Raw genomic sequence first — 25,847 nt, forward strand, 5'->3', positions numbered from 1 at the left:
AACATTGAACAAAATAGTAAGGTGGTCCCTCATATTCAAGTATTAAGTAAAAGTCTAGATAGTTTGCATTTATGACTGAAGATACTTTTATTTATACTTAGAATGGGAATAATTGTGATTTGTATTTCCATTAAACCTACTTGCCAGGGAAACATTAAGGAGTTTTTACATAAGTGGAAATCCAGCACTAAGTATTTAGGGGTCGATGAATTTGTAACAGACTGCTTCTGCTTTTGAAAATTCCAGATACCATGCCCGTCTTAGACCAGTAGTTTCTGAAGCAAGTGAGACCTGTGATTTTGCATCTGAGAAATCTCCCTCCTCAAAACAATGATCGCTTTTCCAAGTGCTGGGTATAGGGGGAAAGGGATAAGATGAACATCTTAAGCAGTTGACTGTGATTGCATGCTGCATTCACTTGTCCCCCTTGGTTACTTGTAGCTTTGACAAAACCTATGCTAAGGACAAAACAAGTATTTTTAAAACAATGAGTTTTCCTTCATCTAAGAATCTATGTCGTGTATGTTTTTAACTGAAGCCGGTACAACAAAGGGAGGAAAGACTTTTAAAAACTCCAACCTACTGTGTTTTGGGGGCAGCTCTTTGAATAAAATATGGTGCTTTTTATGGCTTGCTAAACTGAGCTCTGGAACACATGGCATGCTCACGCTAGCAGTAGAGTGCAACTCAGTTTCTGTGAGCCATGAAAGCATAGGTGAATTTAGTAGCTGCTAATGTTTTGTTTACCTGACAGTTGAATTTAAATAAGCAACAATGGGAATACAAAATAATTTTATGTTCTTCTTCAGCACATGCAAGTTTTTTGCGTATCCAAGTTCACTTCCAGCAAGTTGTACATATACATATGGCTATTACCAGTACACCCACCTGCCTACAGAACTGTGAAAAATAATTGAATTTTGCATGAGAGAGAGGGGGGTGGCAAGTAACTTTATGTTCTAAAGAATGCAAGAAAAACTTTAATTAAAGTTGATAGATAAAATCTTTAAGGAAAGAATATCATAAGAATTTACATTTGCTCTTTTTGTTCTGAGATCTTGAAGTCTGTTTCCATGACTGGACTGGCAGATGAATTGCAATTAAAGATGGTATAGCAGAAGAGATTAAATAAAGTAATGAAGGCTGGCAGAGTGGGTCTCTTCCAGTACTTTTTGTTGCATAGAAAGTGTGGCTTGAAGTCCTGCCCAGTTTACTGAGGCAATACCCTGCTAACCTTGGAGCCAAGTTCTCCTGAGCGAGGCATGAGTAGTGAAGATTTGGGTTTCCTTGTGCCAAATGAAAACTCTGATTTTCCTTCTTTCCCACAGGAGGAGAAGTGCCGTACACAACGCTGGCGACCCGACTGATGATGGGGGCTTGGTGGCTTTTTGCTTTGATTGTTATCTCATCCTACACGGCAAACCTGGCAGCTTTCCTCACCATCACTCGCATAGAGAACTCCATCCAGTAAGTCGATAAAGACTGAATTGAGAGAAACGAGTGTGCATGTAGACATGTGGAGGGGCGTGAATGTACTACTTAAATGTGTGAAAAGGTGGAGGACTTTCCTCCTCCTCCTGAGAATCAGCTTGGGAACTAACAAAATAGTGATATACCATAGACTTCCAGTCTCCCTGGAGACATAGTGTCTTTGGGATCAATCAGAACTGTTGGCCTCTGCTAGCTAATTATTATTCTGTGGCACATATTTGTGCGTATCTATATAAACAAATAAAAAAATATATATGTATATACACAGACATATATCTACATATCTTGAAAGAAGCAATTGAGTTTGAGAACCAGTATATTGGTATGTGAAATGGGAAAGTACAAATAGCTGCTGTGTTCTCCAGTTATGCTTTCCATTCAGATGCAGCGCAAAGATCTGGTGCTCTGACACTTTGATCAGGAGCTATCCACAGCTGCTTCTGTATTTGGGGAGCCTGAAGCTGAATTAATCTTTTCTTGCCACAGCAAAATATGTGCTAATAGCAATGATCAGTAAGAAATTCACTGACCAGTTATCTTCCCTCCTCTCCCAGCTGTTCCTTCACCACATTATCTGATCACCTTGTTCTCTTTCTTCTGTCTGTTGGTTCTTCTGCTCCATGTCTCCCTAACCTATTGTCCTTGTCTTCTCCTGTTTCTTCTATGGTTAACTGTTTTTCTGTCAGACCTTCTAATTCTTTTTTCAAGATTTTTTCATCTCTGTATACCACAGGAACTTTTCCAAGGTCTCCTACCTATTCCTTCTGCCCTTCTGTTTCCCTTTTTGAGTCACCCTCTCTCCCACCTCCCCAGTGCCCCTCTTCTCCCCCCCCCCCCCCCAAAAAAAAAAAACTTATATCAAAACAGAGACTGTGAAATAGAGTAAAGCAGTAGCTAGCCAAGCTCTCCAAAGAGTATTTTTCCATAGCAGGCCTTTGATCTGGAGGCTACACATGCATGAGAAAGAGTGACAAAGTTGTGTCTTTCCTGTAAATCCTTCTTTGCGAAAAAGGAGAGTGGACTTAAAAAGGAGATGCACACTCTGCTGAATTTATTCCTCAAGAAAGATAAGAACCTGATCTTCAGCTCAAACTCAGTGCTGAACTTAGGAGATAATAAGTTTTCACTCTAGTTGTTGGTTCAAGTGCCTGTCTTCTGTATATCATCACCTAAGGTCTTGTCTACATACTAAAACCAGTCCAGGCTTTAACAGCACATGGACAAGTACATTTCTGTAGTAGAAGCCAGGTTTTATTGGCAATTGGAAGCCAAGGGCCAGTCCTTGGGCTCTTTTGGCCCACACTCATTTTAATCCGAGTTCAGACCCAAGAGCAGAAGCAGCCCCTTGTTTTGAGTGCACAGTTACCCCTCAGTTAGGAGCATCCTCTTGCACTTCCTAAACCCTTTCTCATTCTCCCTGCTCCTTGGGTGAGGGAGAAGGAGTTGTGTCCCAGGGCCCAAACTGCTGTTGTCCTCAGCCCTCACAGTACCAGCCCGTATTTGGTCCCAATTGAAAATGAAGTGTCTATGGTTGTTATCTCTCCTTTCTGGGCTCAGTACTGTCATCTACTTGAGGGCTGCATGCTCTGATACTCAGACATGTAAAACCGCTTAAAATCACTGAAAAAAATCTTTTCCCTGTCACAGCTGTATTACCAGTTTAATTGAGTTACCATTTTCTTTTGAGATCTGAATAACAGACTGAGATCATGGAGTGCTGCAGGGGTATTTGGACACAACTGAACTGTTTGACTTGGCTGTCCCATTTATAATCACTTTACAATTTATAGGGAGTAAAATGAAATTCTGTGTCAGTGTTTGTCAGCATCGATCTTGAGGTTTTTATTTATTTTTTAAAAGTTTAATAAGCCTTATGTGTTTGACTAAGGAGTGTGAGGAAACAACATGAACATTTGTACATGCAAAATAAATAATGATGAACTTGTGCCCGTATATTCAGTCATTCAGCTTGTCCTTACAAATACGCAATGTGCCTCTGCATCCTGCAGTGAAATTATGTCCTTTCTGGTCTTGAAGTAGTCCAGAAAAAATGTTCAAATTACTGTGCAAAGGGTCTGAGTTTTCTCATCATGTATAAAGAAAGAATAAAAAATACCCAGGCTGTAATTTAGCACATCTCCAGTTTTTCCTTGTGGTTTATTGTGATTTGACCAGGAAACCCTCGGTGGGATTCTGAGGTTATTATGTACAGTTAGGACTACATTGGTCTTTGTGCTGTATTATTTATGGGCAAATTCACAGAAAATGTTTTATTCAGTAGAAAATGTTGCAGCTGGAAAGCTCCTGAAATGAAAGAACAGAGACATTTTTCAGCAGAGTTTGTAGCTCAAAAATAGAGTAATTAGATGTGCTAAGTATCCATTAGGGAATGAAGTTACCCTAACTATGGTGGGAGTGTAAAACTTTAGTTTACAAAACTGCCAGAATTGGAACTCAAACCAGCACATAACAGAGAGGCTGTTTGTTTACCACGCTGAATTACTGCAAAGTGGGAAACATGAATAAGCAATAAAGAAAAAAGCTGATGCTCTTTTTTTTTAACAGATCAAATTGTACCTTGGGGAACTTTGAACGCCAGAATGGAAATGGGTTTAATTATTTAAAGTGAATAAACCAGCTTCTGCTTGTTGTGATATCCAGCCAGCTTCGGGGAAGTCAGATAAATGAAAGAGAAGTCAGTGGGTTTGCAGAGACGTAAAAAATGGTTAATAGGATTTCATTTCAACTTTCTAGCTAGCGCCAGATAGAGTATGTTGTTGAAGGTACTGTCCTTGTGATATCTTTTACAAAAGATAGGAGGATTCAAGCAGCCCGTGGCATATTTCGTGTCTATGAAACATTTCGGTAGCTGCTGCATTTCAGCTTTTGGCCGCGTAGCCAGTTTGAATTCAGAGCTCTTGCAGGTTTGCTTTCGCTAGTGGTATAATGGTCGGGGCTGTCGTCTTAGTCAGGGCCCCATGGTTTAAAAAAGAATGGTTGGAGAAGGAGAGCACACAGAGTTTTGTTAGAAAATGCACTAGAAAGGACTAGTGAAGTGTTCCCTTTCCCTAGAGGGTCTCAAAGTAGATCTTTGTTGTATTACCCTCTGTGGAGGTTGATGGCATTTGTTCTTTGCTTCACTGATTAATTTGGATCAAACATGTCACAGTTTTTAAATGAACCAGAGGAATGAGAAGAATAAGAGTGAGTGTGGGTCTCCTTTCCCGAACAAACGGCTACTCTCACTACCTCTGGCAGCTCGGCTTTTCAGCTCCTGCCAACCGGCGGCATCAGAAGCTGGAGATGTGCAAGTCATACACTAGTTCCTAGATGCATCTTTTATTCACACTTGACCCAGATGCAGATGACATTTAGATCAAGACAGTCAGCATTTCCAATGCCAAAACAGTGTGGCAGACTAAGAATAGCAGACAGCAAAGCATACGTAATGTGTTGCTTAAATCTTTAGATCACTGTCTCAGGCGCAATGTGGATGAATGGTAGTCAAGAGTGTCTTTTCTTGGTAAATGCCAAATAAACTAAGGGTCTCAGGCTATTTCTTGTAGATGCTGATGCTGTGAATTTCATCGCTGAGCCACTAGTGCTATTACTGTGTTTTATGATTCCTTCAGGACAGAATTAGAGCCCATTGGCAGAAAGACTGATTTTACTCAGACTTAACTGTGCTGGTGTTGTGGATGAAGTGAGGGTGTCACTGCTTTCTCACAGGCATTGAAATTCTGCAGGGAAGTTGCAGGGGGGTGAAAAAAGGAGAGTCAAAGGATTTGTCATATGAGTGGCAAATCTTTGGTGGCTTCAAGTTTAAGTCTAATCCAGATAAACTTCTAAAAATGTAGATACTTGATTAAGGTTTTAGATTGCAAGTGTTATGGGGGAGAGTCTGCGTCTCGCATACCCTCTGTGAAATAGTAAGTTCTCACTTGTTCTCCAAGATGTAAGTAGTGCCTCCTATTCAACAGGTGAGACCTCCACTTCCAAATAATAAAAGCGCAGTGGTAAAGCCTGCCTTTTGTCATGCTTGTTTTGGCTAGTCACTGTTCTTGCAACTTTTTTTCCTAAACCATGATTCACGTTAAGCTGAGATGTCCCCAGGGCTTTACACAGCTCAATATGACTGCTTACACATTTTCTGCGAGGCAGGTTGCACATGAATTCTTTTGCAGTAATCGGAGGAGGTATTTCCTTTCTCTGAAAAACAGAATATTCTTTAACCTTTCCTGTTACGTGGCTCATTCAGGTCTTTAAAGTAGCTAGCAGGGAATATTATTAGTTTCCGACACAGCTGTCACTGCCAGCAGTCAAATCTCTTGGCTTACTGTGCCCTGTTTCCTAAGCCTGCCTCTGAATTAATCCTTAATGTCCTATGAAAAAGAAAAATGCGTAGGAAAGCTTTATCTGAATTAGTCATAAATAAAGACTTCAGTGTAAGCAATCAGATCAGTTGTTTTCTCCTAATATTTAGTGGCTACTTTCTTGCAGATGCTTTTATGCAGCAGACAAGTCTAATAACACTGGTAGCCAAAATCAATCTATATCCACAGAGGTATTTTGATGCCTAAGCCTCTGACATCAGTGAGAGTTAATCACCTAAATAGGAATTTAGTTATTCCTTTATGGAACTGGCCTTTTGTTTTTATACATTTTCTGTGTATCTTTTAAACACTTTTGGTTGGCATATATAAACGACATATTACTAATTCTAAGTTTGGGATTTGAATTGATAGGAGAAGTTATACTTTGGGGAAAGAAACATTTGCAAAACCTAACGTGAAGAGAAAGATTTTTTTCTTCAAGCTTTAAAGCAGAGACAATTTTTTTTTAATTACAAATGAACCCTTCTGCTTGCTTCTTCAGTTTGTACCAAGCCAGAAAATGGAAGCAACCACACAACTGCTACCCAATTAAGGTGCAGAGCAGTAAACAGGTTGAACAAATGCTGAAAAATACATGTAATTGTAATAATTCATCCTCAAATTACTTGATTCTTCCTCAGAGTAGCCCTACAATGTAGCTAGTCTTACATAGGATAATACTGGTATTATCCTAATAATTGCAATGAGAAAAAATTTATTATAAAGACCACACACAACATTTTTTCCCCACAATGCTTTATGAGTGATAACCAAAAATAAACTGAACTGTAACTTGTTGATTGCACTGCATGGTCCCTTTTATTACCATTCCCTCTATGTAGAATTTCTCTGTGTAGAAGCTCAGTTAAGCACATTTCATTTTATGACAAAATTTTCAACTCTATCTGTTCGTTATTTTCTCCATTTTAAATTCTTCCAGAATTATTACCTTATTGCTTCAAAATTAGAACATTCAAATAGAGAAATCTCTCAAAATATGAGACTATAATACCCTTATTCATGCTAGATGTTTGCTTTGCTTTGTAGATATTTCTACTGAGATGAGTAAAACTACCCCCAAATTAAATTCCTATTTGTGGGTAATGGTATCCGAATTTGCGTATGCAAGTATACCCTGTATGAATTCAGCAACTTGACAAAATACTTTTCCTTATCTTGAGATCTAGCCTGGCAGCTGTGTGGTGAGCCTGGGTGATATAGTGAGGCTGGTGATTTATGTCTCCACTAAATGTATTTGTTTGAACAGAGAATGAGTTGTTTAATCCAGGAATAAAGGTACAGAGAACAAAAAAATGGGTAACTTGGAGACCAGGCTGGAGGCAAAGTAGTTGTAAAAATCCTTTCTTCTGGAAAGCAACCTCAGTGGTTTAATAATTTTATTAGTTCTGTCAAGGTTTGTCGTTTTTCCTTTGTTTTCCTGTATCTTGGCTGCTAGGTTGTGAGCATCTGTAGAGATGCAGGTTATAAAACCAGTTTCAGAAGCAGATCATATGTATTATGATCTCATGTGGCATGTTTTTTGTGGGGGGATAAAGTCAATGATGTGATAGCTCTTTCCGTTTTTGAATCTTGAAGTCATAGGCAACAGCGCACACACATGTATACATTGAGAGTCTGGAAAACTTCTTTCTTGCTCCTTCGAGTAGGGTCAGGTGAACCAAACTTGGGGTTTCCTGTGGATGAAAGTGTTTAGCACATCCACAGACATTACCCTCTCTTTTGCCCTGCTCACCATCATTTTCTCTGCACAGTGCAGCAACTGCGTAAAGATGCAGAGCAGAGGTAGGCAACTGGGAGTCATCCTGTGGTTTAGGACAGGGCACCAAACTATAAATAGCTGCAGGCTGTAGTTAATGCCAGACTCGGCTGCTACCGTGTGCCTTCTTGAAGACATCAGCGTAATTCTCCTCCTTGTTATTTCCCCACCGGTGATCTCTTGGTGTGTGATGGCACTTTTGCTTGCTTCTCGCAATGGTAAAACCTGAGCTCGTTCATACCTGTTTGTAGCACGCTTCTGTATCAGCAGCTCGCGTCTTGCTTCGGTTTGCCTTTCCGAAAACAGCAAGGTTGCTTTTATAGCTGCAAGATGTACCAAGGAACTGTTTTTCTTTCGTGCTGTTTCTAACTGTACTGTTTCATGGCAGCAGTTGCATGTATCATTTATATACCAGTTAGCAATTCAGAAATTGCTTTCTTGCTTGTAATATTAGAAATTATATGGCTACGCAGAGTCTTGTAAACTACTGATTGCAATTTTGCTAGGTGTTGTCATTTGAAATTGGGGACTCAGTAATTACTTTTCCTATACTCTTCTAGCAGCATGTATGACAAACAACACAACAGTTGCAGGACGTTACGATATACCGCCTGTGACAGTGTTTGTTGCTCTTCTGAGGACTGCCAGGAGATACAGAAGTTTATTGGCGGCAGCAGCAGTGACACAGAATGGGTGAATATAGTGTCTTGTGTTTATCTAGTGCCTTTCCTCAGTGATGCTTTCGACAGATATATAGACCATTAAAGTGACAGTAATACACCTACTTCTGTACAACACTCTGCCTGAAAGTGAGACAGAGAGAAAAATCTTACCAGGACACATTGCTGTCTACCAAGACACCATGTCCCTCTCTGCAGAGGGGCTCCTCAGTCCCCAGCCTGTATTTGTTGCAGGGGGTTATTCCTTTCCAGGTGCAAGGCTTTGCTTTTGTCTTTATTGAATTCCAACCCAGTTTTTATCCATCTAGTTGTTCACTCATCCAGACCATAATGTCCTAACTTGGATACAAGAATATTGTGGGAGAGAGTGTCAAAAGCCTTGGGAAAGTCAAGGTAGATGACATCCATCACTCTGTCCTTGTCCGCAAACCCAGTCATTTTATTGTAGAAGGCCATCAGGTTGGTCAGGCATGAGTTGCCCTTGGTAAATATAGGCCGACTGTTTCCACTCACCACCACCTCCTTCATGTGCCCAGAAACATGTTCCAACAGGACTTGCTCCATGATTTTTTCCAGCAACAGAAACAAGGCTGGTCGGCCTGTAGTTCCCTGGATCAGCCTTTTGGTCTTTTCAAAGATAACCATGACATTTGCTATTCTCCAGTAGTCAGGGATCTCCTCCAACCTCAATCACCTTTCAGAGATGATAGCGAGCAGCCTTGCAAGGATGTTGTCCAGCTCTCAGCACACTTGGATGCAGCCCATCGAGTCCCATGGACTTCTGTGGGTCGAGTGGTCTCAAGCAATCCCTGCCTCAACCTTCACCCACTGCTTGTCACTCATCACTTCCTTGAACCTTGCCTCTAATCACAGAGGCCTGGGAGTCCTTGTTGGGGAAGACAGAGGCAAGGAAGGTGTCAAGTGCCTCGGCTGCATCTGCTGTCACCACTTCACCCAATAGGTCTGCGTTTTCCTTGTTCAGGCTTTTAATTCTGCAGAAGCTCTTCTTGTAACCCTAGACATCCTTCGAGAGCATCCACTCTAGCTGAGCTTTGGCTTTGCTGATGCTATGCTGACTTTCCACAGTAAGGTTTCTAAATTCTCCCTTTGTAGCCTGCCCCTGCTTCCACCTCCTGTATATTGTTTGATGAAGACCTTTCGAAAGGCACAATTTTGCTGGTAATTTCAAAGTGTAATAGATGATTGAATTGCTTTTCCTGAAGAAATCTATCTTGTGGCCATGCCTAATCTTCAGGATTGATCTTTAAAATTGTATCAATCCTTGTTTCAGTTCATCAGACCTGAATATAACATCTTACTCAACTGTTTTCTTCTGTAATTCCCATGATCGACGCTAGTGCATTTTAGAAATATTTACTGCTCATCTTTCATGCAGTGGCTGTAATGAGATTTCACATTTTTGCTAACAGCTCAGCCATTTCAAATTAATCTTTCAGAATTCATATGTGTTTCTATCTGGACTTGATAACTTTTTTTTATTTTTAAATTACAAATCGGCTACAGTATTTATTCTCCTGGTACCTTAATCTTGTAGAGTCTCACATTTTTCTTCCTAGAAAAGGGTAAGTCTCAGTGAGTCCTCAGGTACTAGAGCAATAGATTCAGTTTCATTGAAAGCTTCATGTACTAGCTCACCTTTGATGATCCTGTAAATGCACGGATTCTTTGCAGGTTCCCTGCTGCTTATATTCTTGAAGAAGAATACCATCTTGTTGGAGAAAGAGAAGATTTTTTTTTTAATACCATTAGGTATTTGCTCTTCAAAATTAATTTTATCCCTCCTTGATATTTGCTATATATTATCTACTTAGAATTTAGCTCTTGTTTAAGGTTTTTGTAAGCCCATACGTCTGAATTTCAAAGGATTTCTTTTTGACTCAACTAACCTCTAACTCTTGCCACCGAACTGTATTGATTTCTTCCTTCTTTCCCTGCTTCCCGTTGTGTTCAGTAGCACACACATCCGTTGAGATTTGGTTACTGCTTTCTTAAGTGTCATCCCTGCAACATCTAAGAACTGTATTTTTCCCCCCTCTGGGGCCATTTGCGCTAGCTTCTCTATTTACATGTTTCAGAAATGCAATGTGGAATGTGATGAGTTTCATACACTTGTGTCTGCATTTTCTGTGGCTGCAGTGGGCTTTTACAATTTGGTATTGCCTACTTTAAGACAGTACTCAGCCACTTGATTTGTCCTTAGGTGTCATCCATTAGATTTGTGTAGTTCATACAAAACGAATTTGTGCCAGGAAAGTTGTAATGGGTTTTAGGCACTAGAGATATTGGACTAGTTATTTTGAAACTGCAGTGAATGCCCCTGAAGAAATAAAGATATGGGAGAGCAATACTGTAGGATATGAAAATAAAGTCCAAAAGGTCTGGACATTTTAAGGGATTCTAATATACTTTTTTTTGAGACCAAAGAAGGATTGATAAAGCCATATTTGGGATGCTTTGGAAAATTCTAAATTAGTTAATTCATTCTTTTTTATAGAGAGTGAGTAAGACTAGATAGTATGTAAAGTAGAGCAAATTTAGTGGACAAATTAATATGAACTATAATGGAAATGACAATTCATGAAAACATAACGCAAGTCTTCCTCTTGCTGAATGCCACCTGCGGCGTGATGGGTGCACAGTTCATTACCGTGATACCAGCAAAGAGCTGCTTTTCACCACGTAAGCTGGTAGCAATAGAGTAATACTCACCCCCAGTGCTTTGGGGTGCTTTCAGTGCATTTTGAATGCTCCTGCCCAGAGTCTGCTCCCCAGTAGCAGGGTGTGCGGTCTCTCAGTATCATTGCAGGTTTTTTATCAAACTTCTGTTTAATTCACTGCATGTGGTTGGAGGGACTGAAACACCCCCCTCTCCCCTTTGCCCCCGCTCAAAAGAGCTCTTGGTGTTTGACAGTGTTGCTCCTTCTGTTGCTCTCTCCTCATCCATTTTCCTTTTTTCTACCCCTCCCTTTCACTTCATATTCCTCTTTGTGTCTTAAGCCATAAAAACAATTTTCCAGCCTGAGTTTGTCTTTTAAGAAAGAAAAAACAAACAACAAAAGAAAATGACTCGACAGCTGTCTTCCTATGTGTTGCCCTTTGCTTGCCTACAGCTCCTTCCTCTTGAAACTGTGGCTTCAAGTCTCCTGTGTCTCTTTTCTTCACCAACAATTAAGGTCTCTCCAGGATCTCTCAAGGCAGACGGATATTCCTTATGGGACTGTCTTGGACTCTGCAGTCTACGAGCACGTCCGAGTGAAAGGCATGAATCCTTTCGAGAGGGACAGCATGTATTCCCAAATGTGGCGGATGATTAACAGAAGTAATGGCTCCGAGAACAACGTTTTGGAATCGACCGCAGGCATCCAAAAGGTACTGCTATGGCTTACTTTTTCCTTCCCATTGGAGATGCTCTATTGCAATGCCAGATTTGCTTAGTGGTTGCTTTTAACTAGTAGGGATGCATTTGCACCTGGATAATACTCTTGCTTAGTATCAATTTCTGCAAGGCTAACAAGCAGTCTGTTGCATCAGCGCAGAAGATTGGGACTTCTCAGCTAGGTAGCTTGTTTTCAACCACATTTTGAAATGTAAGTACCTGGAGTATTTGCTCTGAAAAGGATTTATAGGTTTGAGAGATGAAAGACCATTTGTCAGGATGTAAAATGGGAATAGGATCAGTGGACCCTAACACCAGAAGACCAATGCACCATACAAAGCCTAAAGTAGTTTGAATATAAGACACTGATTAATTTATTTTTGTAGAATTCTGACACTGAAAACCTTGGCTTTCGGTTGTAGCTCTGAATCATATTTGTTTTGAGAAAAGCGGGCAGAAAAAAGATGGCCTTGTTTTAAAAAAAAAAAAAAAGAAAAAAAGAAAAGTCTCACAGCCAGTGAGTTTAACACAGGGGAAATAAATTAAGAGCAGTAGTCAATTTCTGCAGATACGCTTGTGAATGCAGTGTTTCCCTCCCATGCTTTTGATTGACAGCTACAGCTTTTGTAGGAACAGCAGTCCACGAAAGGGTTCAGAATGAGACTGAATATTGATGAAAGAGTGACTAAGTACAAACTTTATCTCTGTCACACTGTCTTCACACTGAGTCTTAAATTCAAATCTCCAAAAAGATTGTATTTTATAGACTTGGTTTTAGACTTTAAAATGTGAAGATTAATTAGAGCAAATATCCATGTTTTATATTTGTTTGTCTAAAGCATGATTTTACAATCACTTCTAGACTTCTAAAAAGCTGGACGAACTACACCTCTGCCTGTTGTCTCCGCTGAAATCCACTTGCCAGGGGAACCTGTAATTTCTGGTGTTCTGACACTTGATACAAACATATAAGAGCAGGAGTCTACTAAAAAAAATAATGAAGCCACTGGTGATCTCTTGATAATAAAAGTAGTACAGAATAGCAAAGATTGTTTGGAGTATTAAAAATCGCTAATCCTCCCTCTGTATAACTGAGTTCATATTTTCCCCTCTAAAAGACTAAACAGTGTGAAAGGAGGCATGGGAGGCCCTGGGGAACTGCACTTTTGAAACCCCTTTAGAAAAAATCATAGGCTGAAAGTCATAGTCTGAAGATTTATTGGTTAGAGGAAATTGCTTCTTTGAGAAAATGTATTTTAGTTCAGTTTGTAAGAGGCTGATAAAGCTGGGTTTCTCCTTTAAAAAAAGAAAAAGAAAAAAGAAAGTCCTTTTTTGGCTTGCCATCCAAAGTTATATTAAGGGTTTCAAGAGAATCAAAAACCAGAGCACATCAAACACAGCTGTGTGTTGACTAATGGCCTTCAGCTGAAAAAAGCAACCAGTGTATCGTGACGGTGGGTAATTCCAGATTACTGCCTTTGGTTTCTAATTCCCGGAAACAGGGCAGTTGCTGTCTTAAAACCTATAAAACCAGCACTGTTTGGGTTCTTTAATTTCCCATACCTTTACTTTTCAGGAACCACATGTCAGTATGTGAGCAAGTACGCTAGCTTCCGATTTTGTAGTACCAAAGGGATAGGCCTGATTCCAGTCAGCATACACATCCGCTTGTGTGTGTGCAGTTTCTAGCCTTCTTTTGCATTACAGGAGAAAAATAACACAGAGAGGAGGAAAAAAGCTGCTTGCCAGTTGCTGCTCGCTTGGAAGCTTTTAGGAAACTCTATTTGGCCTGCCAAGGAAGAAGGATCTCTTAATAAGAAACCAGAAGCTCTGCCTTTCAGGAGCTGTCTGAGATTCTTCTCCCTCAGCCAAGTGATGAATGTGATGTTAAAAGCTGCTCTCAGGTGGGAAAATTAAAATTTTAAAAGATAACTGATAAGAGGCAGAGATTATAATCTCTAAAATGTTTTGAAAAAATTGAAACATTTAGGTATTTCAGAGGAAAGAATTCATGGATCTCTTTGGTCTATTTATATACTTTGTAATGTTCTTCAGGGTCTTGAATGAATTTAACTGGCCACATCAGAGCCATTAACATAATCGGATTATAACCCTGGACAAAGCAAACTAATGGGTCTCACTTTGTGCTTCGTTTTGTTGCTACCATCAGTCAGTGCTAAAGCATGACTTAACAGCAGCTTACCCAGGCTCCTAGGCATTTACCGAAGCACAGTGTTCTTGGGATGCAGAATGAGGGCTGAAATTTAACAAGTGCATCAAAATGGGTATGGGAAGAGGGATTTCCACTAGGCTGCCTAATGACCATGAGGAGCCTCTGCTAGGAGGACCACGGGAGGGCTGCATGTGGGAGGACGTTACGGACGTGGAAGACGGGCTTGCTTTTAACTGCAGTCCCCCGCCGCACCCTCTGCAAGGTACACTGGATTTGCAAGCAGCCATCGCAGTGACATTGGTTCGACAGGCAGGCTTCAGGGCTGCGGCAGAGGATTAGCAGAACATTTTTGTCATCTCTTAAAATCCTTTAGTTTTGTCTTGCTTTTATTCTGCAAGTTGCAGCAGAGCTGGCGTTTTCTCATTTTGAGGAGAGTAGCAATTTAATATGAATGTATATATAAACAGGGGGAAGGGAGTCAGATCAACTGCTGATTTACCGTTTGCTCTGTAGGACTGTGCATTTGCTCTGTCAGTGACTTCATGGGGAATCACACCTGTGTGAGTGAAAATACAATACAGCCAAATGACAGCGATTCTGCAGTCCCCTTTGCATCAGGAAATCTACCGCTTTGCCCTGCTTTTCCTGGCAGGAGGGCAGGGCAGGCGAGAGAAATAAGATGGGAAGATCATGCCTTTTTAAATTTCTGGGTTTTGACATTTTGTTGGTCCTGTTCTGCTCCTCATAAATCAGGTACATGTGTATCACTGTGTGTGTGCGTATGTGCGCACTCCTCTTCCATCCATGTGAATGCAATTTACCGCATCAGGTCTGGTTAGAGAGCAGCTGGGTAGATTTACCCTGAGGAGACAGTGGAGTTTTAGATACCTCAAATAGGAAACAGCCTGAAAAGCACAGGCGCTTTAGATATTTTCTACTGCTTATTGTCTCCTTTCTCAAAAGACAACAAAAGGAGTTTAAAATATGAACTGAAGGAATGGAAGCATTCAGTTGTTTGTCCTACTGCTTTGTCGAATCAAAATGGATGGGGAGGTATCTGTATGCCTATGTATATATGCCTGGATTATTCTGGAGAATATTCACTTTTATCTTTTTTTTTTTTCCTTTATTATTCCTTAGTGTTCCATGTATCTCAAATTGATTTTCCTTTCTTTGCATAGGTTATGAAATATGCATCTCATTCAGTAAAAAGAATCTCTATTTTCATGGTAGTTATTTATTCGGAGAGGATTTATGGAGGCCTAAGTCATGCTTGCTTAAACATTCATTGAGGACTCCAAGAAAAATCATTTAGGCTTAAACATATCACATTACATACCTCTTTATGTCTTCTTAAAAAGCACATTACCCTACTTAATCCTTTACAAGCACCACAGGCTTTCCTATCCTTGGAACTATTCCCATTTAAAATATAATGAAGCACTTCCATTGTGCCCTTGTCTGCTCTTTCTTCCCTAGAGTATAATAGTGCCTAATGCCCTATCCTGCCCACCTTGTTCCTCTGAACATGATACCATAGCCTACAGCATCTACATTTTTCTCAGCAGTACAAAGTGGAAAATTCCTTTCCCAAGCCGCATAGGCAGAATCATAATGCATTTAAAACCTCGGTATATTTAACTCTATATACAAAATATTCAGCCAGCAGGAAACTTGTGAATGACTGTCAAGTGAAATAATGCTTCTGGATGGTGCAATAAAAGAAACATGTCTTAGTCTCTGAATTCCAGAACATTAATAGTTGTTCTTTTACTTGCACACAGTATCAAAAGAAATTTGGTCTTGAGATTTTAATTTTCTTTCATGTGATCTCATCTGCATAGTCACTGGAAACATGCTAGCAATTGCTGAGCCAGTTCATTTTCTCTAGCCATGGTGAATGGCACTTTTACCTTCTTGGGAATACTGCAATAACAATAATATTGTTTAAACTACCTATGAATGGTCCATAACGCTGCTTTGTTAAGGTGATTTGTCTGGGAAGGAAGAGACAATAGTGACTTGCAGGTCTGTGCTAAAACAAATTATCAATAACTGGGCATGGTTGTTATTAATTTGTTTTCAACAAAAGCAATGGCATGAAGATTTCTCTTTCTGAGCCAGAAAACTTCTGAATCAGGTAATTATCCTGATTTACTCGCAAATTTGCCATTATAATTGCCATTGTGATGGCAGATTCACCGATCTCACCACAAAAATGTTAAGTTAATATATGCAAGTTCATAGATCTTTGTTATGGGCATTCCTGACAGAGGAGATGGCCAATAAAAAGACACTGAAAACAAGCGATAACCAGGACACTAGAGCACCACTGCGGACATATAAAGGCTTTCAGCCATTTGGGGACATTGGATCTGTGCTGCGGTTCAGCAGCTTGACAGTAGCTGAGAACGGGATAGGAAGCAAAGAAGGGAAGGGCACCAAGAGCACAGAAAAATGCCGGGGCTGTGCTTTGGGCCCCCGTACATCTTTATTCTCTACAAAGGGCTCAGCTACACTCGGCTGTTGATTAGGAAATGAATTAACAGCACAGACGTTGGTACCCCGGTTCCCTCTGCCTCTGGTGGTGATGCTTCTTGGAAGGACAAGCTGTCCTGTCGCTGCTCCAGGAGCACCCTTAAGACCTTGACATGTTCAGCCCTGCAGCTGAAGCTGCAGTTTATCTATTTTGCAATTACCTTCTCCTGCACAGTCCATGGCTTAGGGCTGACAAGAGCCTGAGGGTACCAAGCACACCTGTCAACCTCTCTTTGAATTATCATGTGTGGTCTAGCTGTGTCTTATTTGTCTCATAGCTTCCTTCTTCTGCTAAGCAATTCTTGATGTAAAATCTGAGCCAGATTTACCAGGGAAATGCTGGTAGTGACAGGAGGAATGCCTAATCCACTGACACTAGCATGTTTAGTGTCTCATAGCTTGTCAACATGTCAGTTTGCAGGAAGGAGTATATTCCATAGCAAAGCATATTTCTAATAGTCTTATCACAAATTGTCTTCTATTTGCATGAGCCTAAAGAATAACTAGCCCGAAGAAAGATATTTTTCTATAATCCTTTGTATCTTTTTTTCCCATATCCAGGGCTTAAACAAACTTGCAGCAATGCAAAAATTCAGAATCCTGAACAGGAGACCAGAAAGTTGCACACACAGTGTGGTGTTACTTTCAGGCATTATGAAAAGGCTGGCAATTATCTGGATTAGCTCCGGGGATCAATGTGTTTTGGATATACGCTAATTAATATGTGACAGTTAACAGACTGTAAAGAAGATTCTATGAATAGTTTTAAAAGTAAAATGTAAAAGTGTTTTCTTGCTGCTTCATATTCCCAAAATTCAAGCCAACCATTGCCATACTGCTTTTAACTCCAAAGTTTCCTGGAAATTTTATCCAAGTTTTCTCTCCACTGAAATACCATCCAAGTTACTAATGATTTGGTTCAAATCCCAGTCTGCATATTCTTGCCAGTCAGTCAGCAGTCTCGGATGTTGCTGACTGATGTCTTGCTGTGGTACCATGCCATCCTCTACCCTCCAGGACGGTCTTTGCTTGCTCTTTCTCTTATCTCTCTGTTATTTTGGAGAATTTTCCAGATCTGTTCTCCAATTTCTGTGGGCCATCCTAAGAGTGTATTTTTCTTCATCTCTACCTCATCTTTGAGTATTCTCAAGTCCAAGCATAAATTCCGCTAGCGACTCCATGCAGACAATTTGCAGTTCTGCTTATCCTATTCCAAACTAATCTCCTTGTGTCTAAAATAAAATCTGGGTTTTTTCCTCCAATGTCTTTTCATGGTTGTTTGACCACCAACTTAGTCTTTGATAGCTAAAACCTGCACTAGTTGAACTCCTGATCTCCCCCCAGTTTTGCCTTCATTTTCTTTCTTGTCGCATTCTGATGCTTAAGCTTATAACCTGTTGTCATCACGTCATCAGTAGCTGACCTTTTATCTTAACCTTCAGATCCAGAGTGTGTCTAAAATTTGGCAGTTTATCCTCCATAACTGTCAGCTATTTAGCCACACAACCTGCAGTTTATCGCTTTAGTAGTTTTTATTGTCTCAATTACAAAAGTGTTATTTTCTCGGCCTTTAAAATGCAAAGGAAAAAACAAACAACAAAAATCTTTTCTATCTCTTGGCTATGGCCAAGTCACTATTCTCTTTGCATTCTTCCACTGCCTGTCCTTCTCATTGCCTCAGAAATAGTTAGTTATCTTGAGTTTCAAAGCCCTTCGTGGTCTATTCTAACTCTGCCTGTAGTTTTCCCATTTCTGAACAGAAAATCATTAATGCAAGCTTCAAATGCAAACTCTTTACTCTTTCAAGCTAGCATCTTTATATTTTCTCCAATGACTCTTGTCATTGCCTTCAAACTGCTTAACACACTCCTTTGTTATTACACTAACAAAAACCTTGACAACCAGCTCTCTGACGTACTAAGACCACTACCCATCAACTGAGCAGCACTGTTTTATTGTTGCTTTATGTTCTTTCTCTTCATTGGGCTTATTATATAACTGCCAAATGAGGGAAGAGAGAGGAGTTCATACCGTAGTCATCTTCAACTAGTACACTAAATACTACCATGGACATTATGTGGGTGAAACCAAACTTGTACTGTGTCCCAGAATAACTAAGTTAATGAATATACCCATTATATATACACCATTACCAGGGGAAGAATATTTCTCAAAAATAACCTCTCTATCTCTAACCTTTCAGGCTTCATCCTCAAAGGAGAGCTACAGTATAACTTCAACAGCTGAGCCTGGGAATTAAAGTTCATAACAGTCTGATACCAAAAAAATGTTATTGAGTAATCGGTCCTTATTATTGCTGTCATTATTTCCAGCTTCACTAGTGCCAACTGCATTTTACTCTTGAATTGTCTCATTGATTAACATAATTGCATTAAACTCAGAGGCATTTTTCTAATCCTGAAGTTTTTTGCTTGTTTTCAGGCAGGACTTCTTTACCTGAAAGCGTGGCTGTTAGGGTTTTTTTTCCCCCCAGCTGTATCCCTTGGTCTATTTAAAGATATTCTCTTAAAACCTTGCTTCACTTATATTCTTAAACCATCATGGTGACAACAATGACACTACTACCATGTGTAACTTTAGGCAGCTAATTTAGGTGCCCAAGTTTGGTTCCTAGCTATTGTAGACAGGCAATTTCCCTCCCCAGAAAGTGTTTTACAGCGCCTAAGCTAGGAACCTGTTTTTCTCCATGGTCAATCCAGTGATTGTCGCCCAGAAGTGCTCCCAGTCTTTGTTTTGTACAGTACCTATCACAGTAAGATCATGTTCCATGATAAGAGAGGTATGACGTGGTAATAAAAATAAGAAATAAGGAAGTATATCCTAAGGAACTAATTTTGCTTGAATTCTGTAGAATTGTATTCTGCAGAGAACTGAATCCAGGCTTTTCAGCTAGAGAAAGGATGGCTGGCAGTCTTTTGAGGAATGAGCATGAGATGAGAGGGGTCCTAACTGCTCATCCTGATGGCCAAATACGAAACTAAGTGCTTCTTTCCTTAACCTCGTATTCTTTTTACATGATAAACTACCCAGAAAGGAATATCAATTCCTTTGGAGGTGGAGATTTCACTTGAGGCTTCACTTGTTTAGAAAGGGACTAATTAGGGTGGCACCATGAGAGAAATACCTGGAGTTCCTCTCCTTCCTGATGGTAGGAGATTAACTCTGTCAAAAGATGCTGGTAGATGTCACTGCTGGGCATTTCATGCAAAGCAGCAGTTATGCACACACAGAAAGCAGAATTAATTCTCTGTTAAATAGCACTCAGTCTCTACATGCGGAGAGAACAAATGGGAGTTTCCATTTTTCTTTGATTTCTGGGGAAGCTTGGGTATTTCTGATCGGTGGGGCAGGTCAGACTGCAGTCCCACACTCGGTCAGTGAGTGCAGCCAGACTATGCCGAGCGACTGCTCTCCACTGCCTGTAGCAGGAGTTTGTAGCTGGCAGTACCTAGTTTATCCCCTTTACATTCCCTTGTGCCTTTTAGTGTTACTGCGCAGCTCTGGGAGTTGCTGCCAAAATAGTGCCTGTCCCCATTTGTTTCCATGGTTGTGTCACATCTGAGCGCCACGGTCCCGTGCCTTATGTATGAGAGGCTTTAAATTTCTGAATGGTGTGAGTGCTGCTTTCATGTGCACTAGCAAGTGATTAATTCTAGCAATTTCAAGCTCCTCCCTCCTTGGGAGTTTTAGAGGATGGGAAATTTTGGAAGAGAGCAGAGAGTAAGGAAGCTGGCAATTAGGAAATAATTTAAGAAGAGAGTGCATTTGCAGTCAGTGGCTGTAAAAACTGAACATAAATACGTCAGGAAAACACTCAAAGGAAATGTTACTGCTCACATTACTTGTTACTGAAGTTTTCTCAGCTGGCCACACTGAGCATTAGGGAGGCCTTTCAAACAGGTTAGAAAGGGTGGTATAAAGAGAAAAGGATGCTGAACCCACCCCTCCAAACTAGAAGCTCAATTTGTGCACACTTTGGTCTAACGGAGCAGTGCCATTGCGTTACTCTATAGCACAACCCGGTTTCAGAGTGTTTCCTGCACAATGGGTGCATTTAGTGTGCATTAGCACGTGAGAAATAAAGTCTGAAAGAAAGAAACAGTTCTCATGGGTGCTGTAATGAACCATGTCATGGGTAAAATATAGGCTTGAGTAAAGAGTGCCAAAAAGGAGATGTTATGGGTATCCTGGAGGCAAAGTGGAAGTTTTGCTGCATATTAGTTTCTCATGTAAAACCTAAGCAAAATTATGTTCTCCCCTCTGCTCACCAGCTGCAGAGCAAGGGAGGGGCTCAGGAGAGGCTCGTTCTTTGGGCCGTGCTGTGCTCAGAAATGTCATGAGTGCAGTCGTGGGGTGTCAGCTCTCGTTCGGACATTGCTGCTAGAAGGATCTTCTGATGTGGCACCTTCCCGCGAAAGCGTGTTGGGTCTGTACAATAGCAGAGCAATGCAGGCCGGCTTTAGCCAGATAATAAATGCTACTTTTTCAATCCCATGAATCTATCATAAAGCTACTTCTTATGCAGTTATTCAGATTGTATGTACGTTTCTGAGCTCTTGCATGTATTCTATTGTCTCACCAAAGAATAATATGTCTAAGCAGCTTTAAATACATGACCAAAAACAGTAGAGAAAAGAGGAAGCCATGCTGGAAAGCTAGCAGGGTAGTGAACCTCACTTTATTTATCGGTAGCTTGTGCTGGGATCTACCCTTCTCTGGTTTTTGAGGAGCATGTGCATTATTTCAGGTTTTATGATTGAAGGGTGACTTTGACCTCAGCTCTTGCTGCTCTGCAACAATTTAATAATTCCTGTTGTCTTCAGAAATTGAGCATGTTGCTTGCATATCATTCCACTTTGGCAAGTGATCGTTTATTTTGATCTAGTACATACAAATGAATATGACGTTACAAGTCCTGTAATCCCGTAGGCCTGTAAGATTGCTCATTAAACAAAAGATACTCTTGATGCAAATGCCTAACTAGCCAAGTTATAAGGTCCTATGAATGTACTTTCCCAGTCTCTCCACATCAGATGGCATGTGTCATTTCTGTGCAACCTACAAGGAAGCAAAGCTTGTGAGGAGCAGAAATGTCCTAATTGAAGTATTTTTTTATTACTTCTTTGGGTCACTTACAGCCATTTTCCTATAGGAGGGCCATGAAAAAATTGAATTTGAGCAGTTTAACAAACCACACATCTGCTTCTATGCCTAGGTCTAGTTCTATATCCCTTTTCCAAAACCCACAGTGGAGAAGGTACAGGCATGTTTTGTTGATCTGGTGACAAGCAGTATGAGTCACCCCCTCTGTCTTCACACGACCATCAAAAATTGCTGTCTTGGATTTACTGTGCAGAAGAGAATAGAAATTTTGATTGTGTCTCCTCCTTTGTCCATTCTTCTTATCCTTCCCCTGCTTCTCTTTCATCGCTCATACGAAGGCAGCAGTAGAGTGACAGCTCCCTAGCTGAAGCCCCTCTGTCGCCCATATTCCTTTCCACCACAGAGAGAGAGAGCCATGCCCTGATTCCTCATCCTGGAGTCTGGTTGCCCTAAGAATGGGCATTTTTTAATGTGCCTGATGAAGAAGAGTAGTTTGGCATTTGGAGCACTCTCATTTGGCTACAGGGGACATAAAAGCTGTTACATACATATTCCTCTGGTCCTATGAGCTCTTATTTCTCTGTTTTTATCTCCCTTAACTTAGTGCTTTCCCTGCACAGGTTCTGTAACATTTCCAGGTTCGTGAAGATGAACGATAATACCATACCGAGGGTGTCTGGGGACTACACAGACTCCTACGCATATCCAACAACCTCTACTCATTTTTTTTCCTTTTGATTTCTCACTTCACTTTGTTCCTTCCCTCCTACTTTTTCATTTTTCTGCTTTTTGACCCTCCATCCCTTCTGTTTTGATTCCAGCTACTCCAGCTTCTTCCCAGCTCTCTGATCCTTTCTTGCCTCATACTTCTTCTTTCCACTCTTCACCTCTTTATACACAGTCACACGTCTCCTTTGCTATCTCATCTGCTCACATTATCTCGCTGTTGATGTGTGTGATGAATTCTGTGAATTTCAATGCAATCAAATGAAGCTTTCCAAAACTCTGACTGTCACTTTGAAGCCAGTTGCAGGCTCATGGTATGGTGGGCTGTGCTGGGGACGTGTCACACACAGATCAGGGGAAATACAGAACCTGTCAAATGATCAATACATGGGGACAGGAGCGCATACTCTTGCTTCAGGCACAGAACTTGGTAATGTATTCAGTTTCTTGCTTAAATGTTTCCAGCTATCATTTTAATATATTAACATATTTTAATACATTTAATACATTGTGATGCATTAATAAATGCAAATGATGGAATTCAATGTAAGGTTGTTTAAAGGATATAGATGGCAGAAAAAAACATGAATAGAAGTAATGAGAAAGGAGTCTATAAAAGTATGCTGTATGTTACAGCTCTGAAGTATAGTTTGGACTATGAGGCTGCAAGACTGAAGTACTAAGAAAAGAATAAGAGGTAACAGAGAGATCTTGCTTCGTATCTGAGGAGCTGCTATAGCTATATTTCATTCATCACTTTGACAGATTTATACAATTTCTGTTAAATAAGTTGTTACCAAACAAAAAAAAAATCTATTCCAGAGACAAGCAAATGCAATTTCATGAAGTAGATCTATAGCAAGAAGTCTGCACTGTAAGACATTTAATAGTCCCTCATGAAATCATTCAGAATTTTTTAATTCTAATACTCTTAGAACTGTAAATTATAGAAAAGCAAGAGAGCTCAAAGAGAACCTGCAGCTGTCCCAGTAGCAAATTTTTTAGACTGACACACTTAAATAAATCAATACATTAATCGGCAAATCAACAGGCAGTGAAATGCTATTGAAATAATGAGGATGGTGCAAAAAAATTACATTGGAAACCAAAAAAACACTGGCAGAATACTTAGCAAGTTCAACCTTTGTAGTTGCTAACATCTGTAAGTATGAAGTATGTAAGTTTTGGAAGCTTTAAATAAATCAGATTATCTTTAAAGTCATTCTAGTCTCAAAACAGGAGGGAGAAAAAGAATCCAGTGTGATTTAAAATATTATCTAGAGAAATAAAGCACAGCAAAGTCTAATTTTTCAAATACAAACAATGAATCCAAAATCTTATTTGTGTGCCCCCAAAGTGGTGTTTATGTTTACAAATCCCAGGTTTATGCCCCTAATATCTGCGTGCATTTAAATGTAAATACAGGTTCTATTTTTCAGAGATATCTCTAAGGTCTAGCCTTAAGACATATGGTCTGGGAGACTGGAAACTGAGTAGACTTTGCTCCTGGCTGCTTTTTGACATTGTGCTAAGTCATCTAATTAGAGATAGTTGGAAATTTTCTAGCAAAACTCCCTATTGTTGGACTATATCAATTTGTACAACCCAAACGTTTTGAGAAAAAGTCTGTGTTGTGTTTAAGGGGAGAGAGGGAAGAGACAGTGTACTGCAACATACGATTAACTTGCATGTGCTTAAACCATACGCAAGTCGACACGATTCTGCGGTTTGGCTGGAGGGAGTTGTTTCTTTAGAGGGAAATTATAGTAAGCAAAAGGTCTTCAATGTGGAGGCTGTCCTGCAGGGAGCACTAAGGTCTGGTGCAGAGACAAAATCGGCAACTCTTGCGGGTTCCTTATTGACTAGCCTTCTTCCACATGCCTCCTCTGCAGGGATGCGAAATGAAAACACATTACTGTAACTCCCACTAAATATTTTAGAAGGTTTCAAATCATGTTCAGCAGAGCCAGAAGTTTCACATGATTTTCTTACTAACATCTGTGCAGTGCTCGGAAACCTAGGAGATTGTTCTGAAGAAAAATGTGACTATCATTACATCTCGGACTGTGAACCGAGAAACGGTGGTCCCCGTGCAATCGCTAGGATCCGTCAGGATTAAGTTAACTTCTGACTGCCTCCTGGATCTTTCTGCTGCAAGGGCACTTCTCTGTCACCAGTGGTGTGGGGGTTTTTGTGATGTGCGGGTCTCCACATTTCTGCGGCATTAGGGCATGACACCAGCACGATCTGAGCTTCCCTCCCGTGGTAACCGGGACTCAGGGAGTGCACAAGCGACGCACCGGGTGTACCTGCTCTCACCCCCGCGTGCCGTCTGGATGTCCTGACTTGGGGCAGTCAGGAGATACTGAATCACCAAGGCGGTACTTTCAGGTCCTGTGGGTTTTGCACGCTTATGGCCACCAGCGTGGCCGTCCCAGCAGAGGAGCAGAGGATCAAATGGGCTTGGAGAGAGAAAATGAGTTTCTCTCTTCTATTACGCAAACCTGCAAGACTGGCAGGTGCAGTCGGTGGTGCACTGGGACAGGCAGTGACAAATGAAGAGTGAAAAAACATCTTTCATTCTCCAGTGTCAGCCTGGCACCTTCCATGAGCAACAAAATCCTTCGAAAGCTAACAAAATAGAGGTGTTTTTTCCATGCCATATATTAAGATGCCTCCTACTACAGTCTTTCTCTGACCTGCGTTGCTGATTCAAGCAACCGTGGAGACATTTTCTGAGTGCTTTTCTTGGAAAGAAATTCAGACAGAGTGAACTTCCCAACCATCAGGTTGGATATTTTGAAGTAACAGCATGGCATTCAGTATGGTATGGTGTCAGCTGGCTTTCTAAAAGTGTGTCAACTAAAAATGAAGCTAAAATTCTTCTGTTAAATAAGCAGAATCTTTTCTAGGGCTAAAGAATAATGATAATTGTTTTTCCCCCCATTTTTACCATTTTATTCTCTTTAGTTTAATTGCCAGCAAGCAGTTCATGTCATGTCGTATTAGAATTAGGCAGCAGAGTTGTCCGGTTTGAAAATGTGGCCGCAGTGAATCAGTTTCTTTTTAATAGCCAAGATATGGGAGGAGAGGATTAAAGTGCCACGTGGAGTGTTTTAAGGAGCATTTTAACCAGGCTGTAATCACATTTCATTCTCCTATCGGTTTGCATAAAAAGCCCGATCTCGATAGACTGCACGCCTCTCTCCCTGCGACGGCTCTGGCAGACGGGAGTTGTTTACCATGCCTCCTCCTGCAGCTTTCCTCCTGCCCAGGAGTTGATTGGTGCTTGTGGCTGTTGTTTTCGGAATTGCTAGTTAATCAAATAAAACAGACCCTGTTCCCTACTGAATGTAACACAGAGAGGGATATAAATAACAAGGACTGTATCAAGATGGGTGGAAAATACAGTGCATCTGTAATGAAAAAGCAGTAGATAAGCAGCTGTATTATACAAGTCCGTATCTACCAAGGGGCTCTGGTCATAACATAAATCAACGAGCAGAAGCTTAGGTTGTTTATCACTCTGACCTCAAGATGGAATTTCCTTGTAATACATTTCTAGCAA

General features: G+C 40.5%; 1 protein-coding gene across 1 annotated transcript in view; it reads left to right on the forward strand.

Moving 5' to 3' along the window:
* The window catches only part of GRID2 (glutamate ionotropic receptor delta type subunit 2), a 716,389-nt gene that overhangs the window by 603,796 nt on the left and 86,746 nt on the right, over positions 1 to 25,847 (forward strand). The window contains exons 12-13 of the mRNA XM_064510476.1: positions 1,329 to 1,467; positions 11,516 to 11,711. Coding sequence (XP_064366546.1) covers positions 1,329 to 1,467; positions 11,516 to 11,711 — 335 coding nt within the window. The remainder of the gene's footprint in view (positions 1 to 1,328; positions 1,468 to 11,515; positions 11,712 to 25,847) is intronic.

This window comes from Dromaius novaehollandiae, chromosome 4 (assembly GCF_036370855.1).
Source record: "Dromaius novaehollandiae isolate bDroNov1 chromosome 4, bDroNov1.hap1, whole genome shotgun sequence".
Classification (NCBI taxonomy): Eukaryota; Metazoa; Chordata; class Aves; order Casuariiformes; family Dromaiidae; genus Dromaius; species Dromaius novaehollandiae.